This window comes from Petaurus breviceps, unplaced genomic scaffold (assembly GCF_028583685.1).
Source record: "Petaurus breviceps papuanus isolate PSGF00001 unplaced genomic scaffold, PetGlider_PUasm1.0 379, whole genome shotgun sequence".
NCBI lineage: Eukaryota > Metazoa > Chordata > Mammalia > Diprotodontia > Petauridae > Petaurus > Petaurus breviceps.
The window spans coordinates 3752123-3765287 of record NW_027186303.1 but is presented as its reverse complement, the minus strand read 5'-3'; the positions used below and the strand labels follow the sequence as shown (position 1 = coordinate 3765287).

At 45.1% G+C, this 13165-nt stretch overlaps 1 protein-coding gene across 9 annotated transcripts in view; it reads right to left on the bottom strand.

Moving 5' to 3' along the window:
- The window catches only part of RANGAP1 (Ran GTPase activating protein 1), a 228733-nt gene that overhangs the window by 23139 nt on the left and 192429 nt on the right, over window positions 1-13165 (bottom strand). Inside the window, exons 1-3 of one of the 9 annotated variants that reach the window (XM_069099455.1) lie at window positions 4619-5968; window positions 4291-4404; window positions 761-909 (exon numbers count right to left, since the gene is read on the bottom strand). In XM_069099455.1, coding sequence (XP_068955556.1) covers window positions 761-872 — 112 coding nt within the window. In that variant the 5' untranslated portion in view covers window positions 873-909; window positions 4291-4404; window positions 4619-5968. Of the gene's footprint in view, window positions 1-760; window positions 910-4290; window positions 4405-4612; window positions 5969-13165 lie in introns of those variants that run through there. The other 8 variants (XM_069099450.1, XM_069099447.1, XM_069099449.1 and 5 more) reach the window with 8 other exon arrangements.

Here is a 13165-nt window from a genome sequence, read left to right as displayed (position 1 = left end):
ATATATATATATATATATATATATATATATATATATATATATATATAAAGGAAGAGAGTTAGTGTCAGAGTCTGGAACTAGGCCCAAGTTCTCTGCTGAATAAATAAAGGTTGGACCAGCCTTGGCATCAGTCTGACCAGTCCATGGTCAGACAGAAGCCACCCTGGCAGGTCTTTGGCTTTGTCTCCTTTGCCTTCTTGGGTCTGAGAAGCCAGCCCTGCTAGAAATGGGGACCCTCCAGGCTGGAGTAATTAACTGCCCTGAGCACACCAGACAGGGTCAAGGAAAAGGGGACGGTAAAGATCCCGGCCACTGCTATTCCCAGTCACATACCATGCCATACCTTTCTCAAAACTACCTTGCCAAGTCACCCAGGGACGATTTATGGGCAAGCCCAAACCAGCTCCCCTGGTATAAGTGTGGTATGGAGGGTGCGAAACTCCCCATTCAGCCCCATCAGCTGATCCCCAGGAGCCCTGCTGAACTGCTTCGTAGGGCTTAAGAACCACACGGCCTGTGGCAGTGCCCATTTCAAGGGGCACTGCTTCTCTCTGGGGTGAGACCTGCAAGGAGGGCATGAGCCTGCTAGGCTGGCAGCCATCCCTGGGGTGGGGGTGGAGGAAAGGAAAAAGGGACCTTCCTTAGCCTTGGAACCCAAAGGAACCAATTCTAGGCTATACCTAGCTCCCAGATACTCCCAGATTCCATCAAAGCTGAGGGGGAGGAGTGATGGGGGCTGAGGAGAGGTAGAGGGTCTCACCATCTTCAGCTGTGTTGAGTTTGAGACTTTTGCCTTTGAAGCTGAGCTGTCCTCCGCCCACCTGGGTTCTGGCCAGGCTTTCAGCAAGCTTGGCGATATCCTCAGACGCCATGGTCTCAGCTACTTTGTCAAACTTCCTCCCCAGGCTGCTGAGAAAGGCACCATCTCTCATCATCAAAGCCATGCCACTTGTTTGGTATTTCACAATCCCCATAATGGCTTGGTGAAATCTCACTAAACCCATGGATCAACAGAAAGAATGAGGGTGTTTACTTGCCTAAGGTCCCAGCTAAGAAATATCAAAGTCAGGCTTGAAGCCCAGGTTTGCTGGTCCCAGTGCCAGGGCTTTGACCATATTGTTCCCAGAGCAGGGGCTAGAGGGTGTTAAACATGAAAGACACATGCTCTCCCTGAAGCAACAAACATTTATTAAGTGAGCATTTACTGTGCTGAGCACAGTCCTGGGGGAAATCCCAAAGTACAGGCAAGAGCTGTTTCCTGCTAGCAAAATATGTGTCTACCAAGACAGGTGAAACACCAACATGGCAGCTGCAACATATACCCTCATGACACATTACAGACTTATGCCAATACTAAGTGCCACGTAAGGCTGAAAGGGGACAGGCACAAGTGACTGGGTGCAGAAGGAGCATTTGAGATGGGCTTCAACAGTTGGACAAGGGAACAGGATTCAGAGCTCAAGGGGACCCTGGGGGCCATTCAGTCCAAATCCCTTGATTCACAGACAACTGAATGGAGGCCCCAGGTGAAGTCACCTGCCCAGAGTTGGAAGGTAGTGAGGATTGGAGGTGGGATCCAGAGCTGGGCCCCGCATACAGGTCAACTCAGGCCAAGGGCTGGCCTGGCTGCTGGAGCAGACTTCAGCATCACCTCTTTTCAGATGGGAGCATCCAACTGAATGAACAGTATGCCTCAAACAGTAGATTTTTACATAGGCTGAAACCCTGGGCAAAGGGGCATTCTGTCTGGCCCAACCCACTGCAAGGACCAGGCAGGCAGAAGAAATGTCATCTCAATGCTTTGCCCTTCAGGCTCACAGAGGATCTGCCATTCACTCTCAGGCCCTCAGTCTGTGCTGTCCCCTGACTCTCCCAGCTGGGACAAAATGGATAGAACCCTGGGATTTCCTTAATTTGGAGTTGTCAGCAGGCCTGAAGATCCAGGAGAACATAATGTACACAGGACCAGCAACTGGCTGTCATGGGTCACATCTCCCACTCCCCTCCTCCAATGGTTAAAGCCATCCACCCAGGGAGAAACCTAGTGCCTTCACTGGCTTGCCTGGGGTGGTGGGAAGGGGTAGGGGGAGGAAAGGGATTGTCACCTAGAGACTAAAGGCTCAAACTCAGAATCAGTTATCCCCATCATCAAGAGCTAAAGGCAGGAAGCAAGGGCTCCTAGGAGACAGCAGGTCCTACATCACAAAAGCCACCATCACAATAGGCCAGCCCCACTCCTGGGACAAAAACCACCCCAACCCCCACCATGGACAGGGCAGCCCAGAAAGAATCCCCAAGTCAAAGGCTTAGGCCTACAGAAAGCCCTGATGGGGGGCCCCCACCAAAGAAAGTCAAGGCACAGACCAATGAAAGACAGTTGTCTTGGGGTACCACCCTCTCTAGGGGACACAAAATAGGAACATGTTGTGGGTTTTTAAATGACATCTCTACCCTGAGGTGAGGAAAGGTCAGGCAGAGCAGGAGAGGTTCAAGTCCCTGGATGGGAATTAGAGTAATTTTGGATTCTTAAGCAAAAAAACAACACCACCCCATCCCCCCAACAACCCCACAAGCCCACTCCCAAACTTCATATACATAATAGCAATAACCAGCAACATTCACATTTCTATACAGAAATAAAACTAGGTTTTTAGAAAGGAAACTGGATCTGGGTTCAAATCCCAAGACCCAACTAGGGAAGGGTGACTGGCATGTCCTTGCCAGGGTGCCATCAGGGCCTGATTTACAGTTGTTAAACCTTCACTACGGCCCCCTCCAGCACTAAGCTCTATCCAGTCCATAGAGGTGGGTTTCTAACTAAACCCCTCTAGCACACCTTGAAGTTTCACCCTCAGAGAACCACATCCACACTCTCCTTACTTCCTAGCGGTCACATCCTGGCCCTGCCCAGCCCAGCCCAGAGCACCTGGGCTCAGGGCAAGGGGAGGACTCAGTACTCTCCAGGGTGCCAACTCCCTCCAGTTGGAGGCCCTAGAAAACTCTGCTGCCTAAAGTAATCTTGAAGCATCTTTTTTCTAGATCCTCCATTGGGCAAGGCGGCCAATGCTGTCACCTTTTGTGACCTAGCCTTTCTTGGGGATTGCATCTCTAAACAGATGGTGACCCCTTGGAAGGCAGTAACAGTATCTTATTTCCATAGCTTCTTCAAGGCTTAGCACAGGACCTGGACCTGAGCAGATGCCCTACAAAGGCTTCTGGAGCAATCAAGTAATCAACAAGCATGAAGGCTCTGAAGTCCCAGGCACTGTCCCAGGTGCTGGGACCCTGACACAAAATGGTTAGTGTGTCCTCAGTGAGCTTACATATCCAGCACATACAGCCCTGTGCGTGTGTAAAATTCTGGTTGGTGTAAATAAGCCCAGTTCCAGCATGGTTTCTTCCTCTAAATAAAAGAGAGGAAGGGAGAAAGTAGAACTCATCTGCTAATTGTCCCCCTGAAGATGCAACCAGCTCTGACTAGAGGACAGCTCCTGTCTCCCTCCCCAAGAACAGGGAGCTGGGGGCCCAGGTGGGAGGCAGCAAAGGACACCCTCCGGAAGGGAAAGCCAGGCTGAGTCCCAATCTGCCGTAAGCACCGAGAGAACCAGAATGTCACCTCCCTTACAAAATTCGGGGACAGGGACTCTGAATGAAGGATCAAAGACCCTTCCCCGCCAGGATGCCCTGAGGACATGGGTGGGTCTCAGTTCTCTCCTCGGTGCAAGGTGGGAGCTGGGCCAGCCGGCTCCTAAAGGCCCCTGAGCTCCCCTCTTCTCTCTGGGAACTTGATCTAAGGCCAACAGGCTCCGAGCTCTCCGAACCATACAACCACCAGAGGCAAGGTGACGCAGTGGGGAAAGCCTCCAGGTATGGAGCTACGCCCAAGACCTGAACGGCCACTGCCAGGGGGACAGGCTGGTCCTCTCTGGCCTCCGTCTCTTCCTTCGGAAAGGCTCTCCAAAGCCTCAAAGGGCCTGGAGCTCCACCCCCACCCACAGCCTCCAGGAGTGTGAGAATGGACAGGCTCTAGCAGAAAAAATCCGCCCAAGCTGACAAATGGACCCCTACCACTTGCTGGGCACCTTCCTCTGGGCCTCAGTTTCCCCGGCTGTAAAAGGTGGGGGTTGAGCCACGTGGTGTCTACAGCCCCTTCCCGCTCTGAATCGCTCTTCGGTTCCACCTCGGAGCCTCAGTTTCCCCATCTGCAAGCCTCCCACCACCCCACCCCCCAGCAGGAGCAGGTGCGGCCCGGGGTGTAGCCCCTACCCGCAGGGACCCCGCAGGACTTACATGCTCGCGGGCAGGCGAGTGGCGGGCGGGTGAGCTACGGGAGCCTCGTGCAGCGGCTGCGGCGGCCTCAGACCTCGCGCTCGCCGCCCTCCTGCGCACGCGCAAGACTTCTCCCTGGGAAGGGGGGGGAAGAGGGAGGGGTCGCGCGCTAGGGGGAGGTGGGGAAGGGGGATCAGCCGCCGAAGCCCAGGGGCTCGCGGGAGGCGGTGGCGTAACACGGCGTCACGATAGGCTAGTAACCAACGGCCGCCCACCCTCCTCGCTCGCTCACTCCCTCCCACTCCTCCGGCTCGTGCACACACCCTCCCACACACAAACGCACACTCACACGCGTCTCGCCCCGGTCTACGCCAACAGCACCTGAGCCTCCTGGCAGCCGATCGATGATGGCGGCGAGGGAGAATTTTTTGAAAGCCGGCAGTTTCTTTCCTGCGATCTGATTTGCTCAGTAATTCTCCGCCGGCCGTCTTTTCCGCCAACGGGCCGGGGGAGCCGGGAAGTGTAGTTCCACCCTCTCGATTCGCCCTAGGAGCCGCAACCCTTCCTGACTACAGTACCCATAAAGCGGTGCGTGCCACAATCCGGCTTTCCTCCCTTCCCGTTACCGCGAGATTATCAACCCGAATCGGACTAGCTCAGATGCTGGAGAAGACTACCATTCCCGAGGTGCGCCTTCGCTCCTCGCTACGGCCTACCATCAACAGCTTTATTTACAAACTTGACAGACAAAATCCAAGCACTGGGGCTCCCTCTAGCGGCTGACTCTCGATCTCTTCTATTCCTTAAAGCGAGTATGGGGGCATTGGCTCTGTTCTTTAATCCTCCTCTGAGAGGGGGCTGCCCCGAGCTGGGGAGGAGGGGCAACATGGAGAACGAGCTGTTCCGGGCGTGGTCAGAAGGAGCAGACTGAGACCCAGGGAAAAATACCCCTAATCATTAATAATAAAAGAAATGCCAATGCAAACCGCCCCGATCTTCCATTTTACAGCACTCAGACTGAGGAAGATGACAAGACAAAATGGCGATTGTTGGAGAAACCGGGGAAGGGAGGCGTGCTAATACATTGTTGGTGGATCTGTGGGTCTGTCTAGCAGTTTGGAATCCAGTTTTACCCCCTAGTCCCCAGGTCACTGAATTGTACGTACCCTTTGACCCATCAATTCCAGAACCAAGACCAGGCTAGACCAAAGGGGACCAAAGACCAGAAGAAAAGGACTAAAATATACAAAACTGTAGCAAGAACTTTAGAAAAAATAGGAAATGACTGGACAAATTGTGGCATATTCATGTGACGGAAATAACTTGTTAAAAGAAATAAGGAAGGTGGTAGATGAAGAGGAATTTGAGAAGACTCTTGTGAACTGAGATCCAGACGAACAGAACCAGGTGAACAATTTACACAATGACAGTATAAAGAGAAAAAAAAATCTTTGAAAGACTTCAGAGCTTGGATGGGCATCACTAATTAATTCTGACTTAGAGGACTGACTGTAAAATCTGACTCCCTTGGTGACAAACGGGATGGATGTCACCTGTGCACGTCCAACTGTGGACAATGGGTTGATTTGTTTTCCTTATTTATTATAAGAGGGAAGGAGCTTCTTTTTGGTGGCAGGTGAATTAGTAGATAGCAATAGAGCATCGAGTGTTGATAAAATTAATAATATTCAGAAGAGAGTGAAAAATAAAGGAGAAACAAACCGCAATTTTGTTACTACTTTGTTACATTTGATGTTGTTTAACTGTATCTTGGCAAAGATTCTGGAATGATCTGCCATTTCCTTTTCCAATGTATTCCCATTTTACAGATGAGGAAGGGAGGCAAAGAGGAGTAGTTCACACAGCCAGTAAATGTCTGAAGCTGAATGTGAATGCAGAGCTTCTAGACTCCAGATCCAGTGCTATGCACTGTACCACCTAGCTACATTTGATAATATACTTTTTTTAAAAAACCATCACCAAACTACATATAATTAAAGCTCATTTTCATATATTATCTTCTTTAAGGAGGTTCTTCATATAATGGAATGTTTAGTGTTCATTGATGTTTAAGTTCATAATTTTCAAAAAAGATGTTTAAGAGCTTACTATGTTCCAGGGACTGCAACAGACACTGGAAATATCAGGGAGACAAAAAAGAAAGACAAAAAGACCCCTCTAAAAAAAGAAATATAGTACCTGCCCTCAGGGAGTTTCCATTCTGGGATAAAGGGAGGTGGAACAGCACAAACACTGATAATACCAAATATATGCAAATAAATCCCAAAGGCCTTGATGGATCTGTCAAAAACTGGGCTGTTACAACTTTGTACTATGATCAACTATGATATTAGCAATACAGTGGTTCAAGACAATTCCAAAAGATTCTTGATGGAAAATGCCATCCACATCCAGAGAGACTATGGAGTCTAAATGCAGATCAAAGCATACAATTTTCTTTTTTTTCATTCTCATGGTTTTTCCCTTTTGTTCTGATCTTTCACAACATGAATAATGTGGAAATATGTTTAATATGATTGTACACATATAACCTATATCAGATTTCTTGCCATCTTGGGGAGATGGCAAGGAAAGAAGGGGGAAATTTTTGGAACTCAAAAATCTTACAAAAATGAATGTTGAAAACGAAATAAATAAGGGAGAAAAAAAAAAACTACTTAGGCTGTTGAATGGGGTCCAGTTGCTCAGAAACATGGCCAGTCAAGCAAATGCTTTACAAGAGAAATTTCACTCACATGTATTTCTTTTCCATAGGAGGCGGAAGAGTTGGGGGGAGGGGGGAAGATATCCTACAAGAGGGTTTTGCTTTTTAAAATTAAGCAATTTACCTTGTTATTTTTATTTTTTTTGCTTTTTGGAGGGCAATTGGGGTTAAGTGACTTGCCCAAGGTCACATGGCTAGTTTTTGTGTTAAGTGTCTGAAGCCGGATTTGAACTCAGGTCCTCTTGACTCCAGGGCCAGTGCTCTAGCCCCCCCAATTTACCTTGTAATTGAAGTGATGTATTTAGTTAAGTATTTACAGGCATTCCAAAGTGAGAACAGATAGTTTCTGGACCAGGGTAGTCAACCTGAACTGATGGAAATGAATCCTTGACAAAGATGCTCAGACACTGTCATATTCTATGACTGCTACTAGGCTCCTAGATCTTAAACCAGAAGGGACCTGAGAGGCCATGAAGGCTGGCCCTCTCTCTTATAGACCCAGGGAGGTAGTAACTTACCCAAAGTCACAGAAGCTTAGATCTAAAGCTACCTTCCATTTACACTGCCTAGATCTTGAACACACAGATTTTTTTTTTTGTACAGTGATGGCTAGCATTTTTATTTTGTCATTAGAATGTAAGCTCCTTGAAGGTAGGAAGTGCTTTTGTTTACCCTCAACATTGGGCACAGTACCTAGTACATAGAAGGGATTTATTGATGTTTGTTGATTAATTGATGGAGTATGACACCCACCCCCAATTTTATATAAAGCACAGGGAGGGGAATCACATGACTTTACTCAAGATCATACTGGTAGTAACAGAAGTGAAATTCAAACTCAGGTTCTTTGATTCAGAGCCACAGTTCCACCATATCAGTTGTCTCCCTTATTCTGCTCTTGATCAGAAACAACTTAGTTGTATAGAACTTAACAAAACAACCACAAAGGTCCATAATGGGCTTAGACCCAGGAGGGAAGCAAAGAGAAATCCCCAGGCTAAAGGTGAGGACAACACTCTTTCTCAAAGTGGGCAAATCTTTCCCTTCACCTGCAGGCTTTGATTTTCCTGGTCTTCAAGTGGGTAGTAACACCCTGGGTCCCTTGGGGAAGAATCCATCCATCTTCCTGCATAGCCACAGGACCCACCACTGGGCAGGGGAACTGTATCTTCAGCAATTATCCAAATCCTTTAGAACAAGCAGGTTCACTGCCTAGGACCACAGACTCTGGGAGCTGGAACAAGCTTCCCAGGCCACTAGGCCAAGCTGTGTCTGAAAAAGAACCTCTTCTATGACATTGGAACATGAGGTGGTTCTCTAGCCTTTGCTTGAAGCCTTCTAATGAGGGGGAGACAGAGATGTGCTGGAAAAATATTTAACAACTGGCCCTCCAGAAAAAGAAAAAAAACAATATACTCAAGATACACTTTTAAGTTTAATTTGCTTTAAAATTAACTTTAAAGTAAGTTTAACGTTTTGTCCATCTTTTTATTAAGTCTAGACAATCAGCAAAACAATCAATCAAATCCTGATTCGTGTTCAGTTCGTGGTCCCATTTGGGGTTTTCTTGGTAGAGATACTGAAGTCATTTGTTATTTCCTTCTCCAGCTCATTTTACAGATGAGGAAACTGAGGCAGAGTGAAGTGACTTGCCCAAGGTCACACAGCTAATAAGTGACTGAGGTCAGATTTGAACTCTGGTCTTTTTGACTCCAACCACTGTGCCACCTAGCTGCCTCTGGTTAGTATTAGGATGAAACTAAATATCTCTCATTCAATTTCTCCCTTACTCTTCCCATTGTCCCTCACTGCCCTCTTCAGTCAACAGAATGAGGCTAATCCTCCCTCACTTAATATCTGGAGAGACAGCCTTCATAGTCTTCTCTTCTCCTGGGTGACCATCCCCAGCTCCTTCAATGCCTTACAGCATGAGTTTGAGGCCCTTTCCCCATCCTGGTGGATGACCTCTAGAGCCTCCCCATTCTCTCAATACCCCAAAATCTATGGTGCTCAGAATTGAACACATACAGCTTAGTGGGCTGGGAAGAACACCAGATTTGGAGCTCGGGACCCACATTCCAGAAATGTCCCCGGCACTTACATTACCTATGCAACTTTAGACAAGTCACTTCTCTCTGGGCCTTGGTTTCCTCATCTGTAAAATAATCATGATATTCCTGACTGGTTTCTACAGTCCTCTCCAGCTATAAATGTAATGATCCCATTTCATCCTCACAGAGCCTTTATGAGGTAGGCAGGAAAGGAGTTAGCCACCCTGCCAACCATCAAGTAATGATAATAGGGCCAGAACCCAAACCTGAACTCAGGGGTCCTGACTCCAGCTCACAGCCATCTCTACTACACAGATATGTTTCTCTTGGTGTCTGTCATTCTGTTACTACCCAGTGCTGTGACATTGAGTATTTTTCCTCCCTGGATCCCAGTTTCCTCATCTGTAAAAAAGAAAGAGTCCAACTCCACTGTTTGCCAATTGCAGTCGTTTACAAGGGTAATGAGACACCCTCGATAGTGAATTCAAGAGGCACAGTGATTGTGGCATAATTGTCAAAAAGTATGTGCTTAGTGTGTTCAAGGTGCTGAGCTAAGCCATGGATGGGATTCTCTACTTGGAGAAAGGAAAGCCCTGGTTCAGATCCTGCCCCAGACACTTACTAGCTATTGGACCTTGGGCAAGTCACTACATGTCTGCTTCAGTTTTCTTGTCTATTAAAAAAATTGATTTACCTGGAGAGGCTTATACAAACTGATGCTGAGTGAGAGGAGTAGAACCAGGAGAACTTTGTACACAATTACAGACACAATGTATGTGTGATGACCAGCTTTGGTGGACTGGACTCCTCTCAGCAATGCAGTGATATAAGTCAATCCCAAAAGACTCGTGATGGAGAGAAATATGTGCATCCAGAGAAAGAACTAGAAAGAACTGAGTTTATACCCAGGTGGAAGCAAAATACCTGATCTTTTTCCTTCTCTTATTTGATTTTATATTCTCTTTACCATTTTTCATTCCAGCCGATAGAATACGTCTTTATAACCTGACTAATGTATAATGTGAAAGTATTTACAGATCCTATACTTGACTATATGCCACCATGGGGGGGAAGGGAAAGGAAAGGGACAAAATGTGAAACTCAAGGAATTGTGGAATTGAATCCTGTAAACTAAAAGGAAACAAACAAATTAATTTAAAAAATAAATAAATAAATATTTAAAAAATAAATTGAAGGGGTTGTTCTAGATAGCATCTGAGGTTCCTGTGAGCTTTAAATCTTTGATCCAGTGAGCGCAGTTAATGTTTGAATAACTATTTCTCTAATCAATAATAATGTAAAACTTTTTTTTAAATGTGACTATAAATTGTTTTGAGTTCTTCATTGGAAAACTGCCTGTTCATATCCACTGATCATTTATCAACTGGGGAATGACTCATATTCTTATAGATTTGACAAAATTCTTTACATATTTGAGATATGAGACCTTTATCTGAAAAGCCATCTATAATTTTCCCTCTCAAATTTCTGTTTTCCTTCTGATCTTGCCTACATTTTTTTTATTTGTACAAAACCTTTTAAATTTAATTGAAATTATCTGTTTTACATCTCACTCTTCTCTCTGTCTCTTCATAAATTATTTGCTTATCCCCAAGTCTGATAAATAATGTTTCATGTTTTTCAAATTTTCTTGTAATATCTCTCTTTATATATGGTCATATATTTGACCTTAACTTGGTGAATGACATAAAATATTGGTCTATGTCCAATTTCTTCCAGACTGCTCTTTCCAACAATTTTTTTTACCAAATAATGAATTCTTATCCCCAAAACTTAAGTCTTTACACTTGTCAAATACAAGATTACTATATTCATCTGCTGCTGTAGATTGTATGTCTACTCTATTCCACTGATCTACATTTCTATTTCTTAGCCAGAGACAGATAGTTTTGATAATTACTACCTTTCTAATGTACCTTTGATATGGATAATCTCAGATTCCTCAGCTGAAAATAAAGGCGTTGACTGGGTGATCTATAAGATGACTCCCAGATCTAAATAATGCCAGATTTAGTCTCCATATAAAGAAGCACTTCTTCACAATTGGAGCTGTCCAGAGGTGGAATGCACTGCTTCCACAGAGGGTGGCTTTCTTCTCCTTGGGGAGGTCTTCAAGCAAAGGTTGGGTGAGCAGTAATAAGGGTGTTGTTGAGGGGTTCCTGATTCAGGTCCCAAGTAGATTCATGGCCTCTGGGATCTCCTCCAACTCTCAGTCTGGCTTCATTTGAGTGTCCTAAGAATCTTAGGAGTGAAGGTCCAGAAAGATTATCACCCCTGAGGATCAGAGAAGCATCTGGTTATACAGCTAGTAAGTCTCCTTGGTCAAAGAGATCGCTGAAGCCAGGTCTTTCTATATCCACCTGGTCACTTTTCTTTACTCATGCATTTACAAAACTCTTTTTTGTTTTTTGAGGTTGGGGGGGGGGGTTGGTGCAGGAGGGAAGGCAGGGCAATTGGGGTTAACTGACTTGCCCAAAGTCACACAGCTAGTAAGTGTCAAGTGTTTGAGATCGAATTTGAACTCAGGTCCTCCTGACTCCATGGGCAGTGCTTTATTCACTGTGCCACCAAGCTGCCCCCAAAACTCTTGAAAGATGAAGTGAAAGATGCCTCAACTCCCAATCAAGTTCTTGGAACTTTGGCTGGGAAAGATCTTTTGTTGAGCATGCCTATATGCTGCGTCCTCTGTCAGCCACTGTATGTTCCAGGCTGTGTGGCTAAGGACTGTACTAGGGACATGTTCTGATTCTTACTGACTGAACTCAGGTATTTGGATCAGAAAAGTTTATCTAGTGTGTTCTTTGGGATGAACAGAAATGTCACTGTTAACATGACTAAAGCTTTTAAAGTGAGCAGAGAGAAAATAGAAGAGACCCTTACCCTGCCTCTTGGGTTTTTTTAAATAACAAAGACTCAAAAATTTAAAATTTATCAATTTATCTCCATTCTACCACACATCAAACATGAAGTTGAATGTGATATCTGCCTGAACTGAACAAATTCAGTTTTGTCCCTTGGTCTGATGGTGAGGATTTCTAAATCATTTGCATTGCTTGACCTGAGTCACAGAGCCTGGGATGGCTCATGGGGCAAAACCAGTCAGCCAACTTTTTCAATATTTAAAGGCAAAACATGCAGAAGTAGAAAATGAACCAACTCCCTCTTTTTTCTGAGTGAAAATTTTTGAATTATAATGCCAAAGGAAGTCTTTTAAAGGAGATTTATTAGTTGAAGAATCACTTGGGAAGGCCTCACCTCTTAAGGCTCTTTGAATTGCTTTCAACAGAAACCATTCCACCAAAAGCAAAATCAAAGGAAAAAATTGACTGGAGTCTGGTCCTACAATCTTCAGTGATATAGTTAACTCCAAGGGTGGAAAAAAATGAATAAGAAAGAACAACAATCACACTGATTAGCTTCTATTGCCATAATTTTTTGTGATTATACATATTTCGTGGAGCACTTATGTATCTATTTTAAGTATAATTTTTAATATGGATTTGTTTTTTCTTAGCAATGAAAAATACATAAATGATTTAAATAAGATTTTTCATTGAATGGCTTATGGGGTACCATGATGCAGTGATTACATATAGAAATATATACTGTATATGTATATCATGTGTGCATACATGTCTCCATATAGAATTCTTTATGAATATCCCCCTTCCTCTCCTATCCTTTTCTCTTCTCTCTCCTCTTCTCTCCCCCCTCCCACTCCCCATCTATCCACACACATTTATCTCCCTGATATAATGTATCCTCCCTGAGGACAAGGATTAAGTTTTACTTGTATCTTTTTATCTCCAGCTTCTCACCCCTCCTGGAGTAGAATAGAAGAGTGGGGCAGTTAATAAAGGGATGTTGATTGGTTGGTTTGTTGGACCTGGGTTCAAATATGACCTTTGACATTGCTAGCTGTGTGATCAAGGGCATTTAACCCTGTTTGCTGGAGTTTCCTCATCTGTAAAATGGGAATAATAGTCCCTACCTCCCAGGGTTGTTGTGAGGATCAAATGAGATAACTGTAAAGCATCTAGCACAGTGCCTGGCACACAGAAAGAGCTATATAAACATTCACTATTATTATGATTAGAGG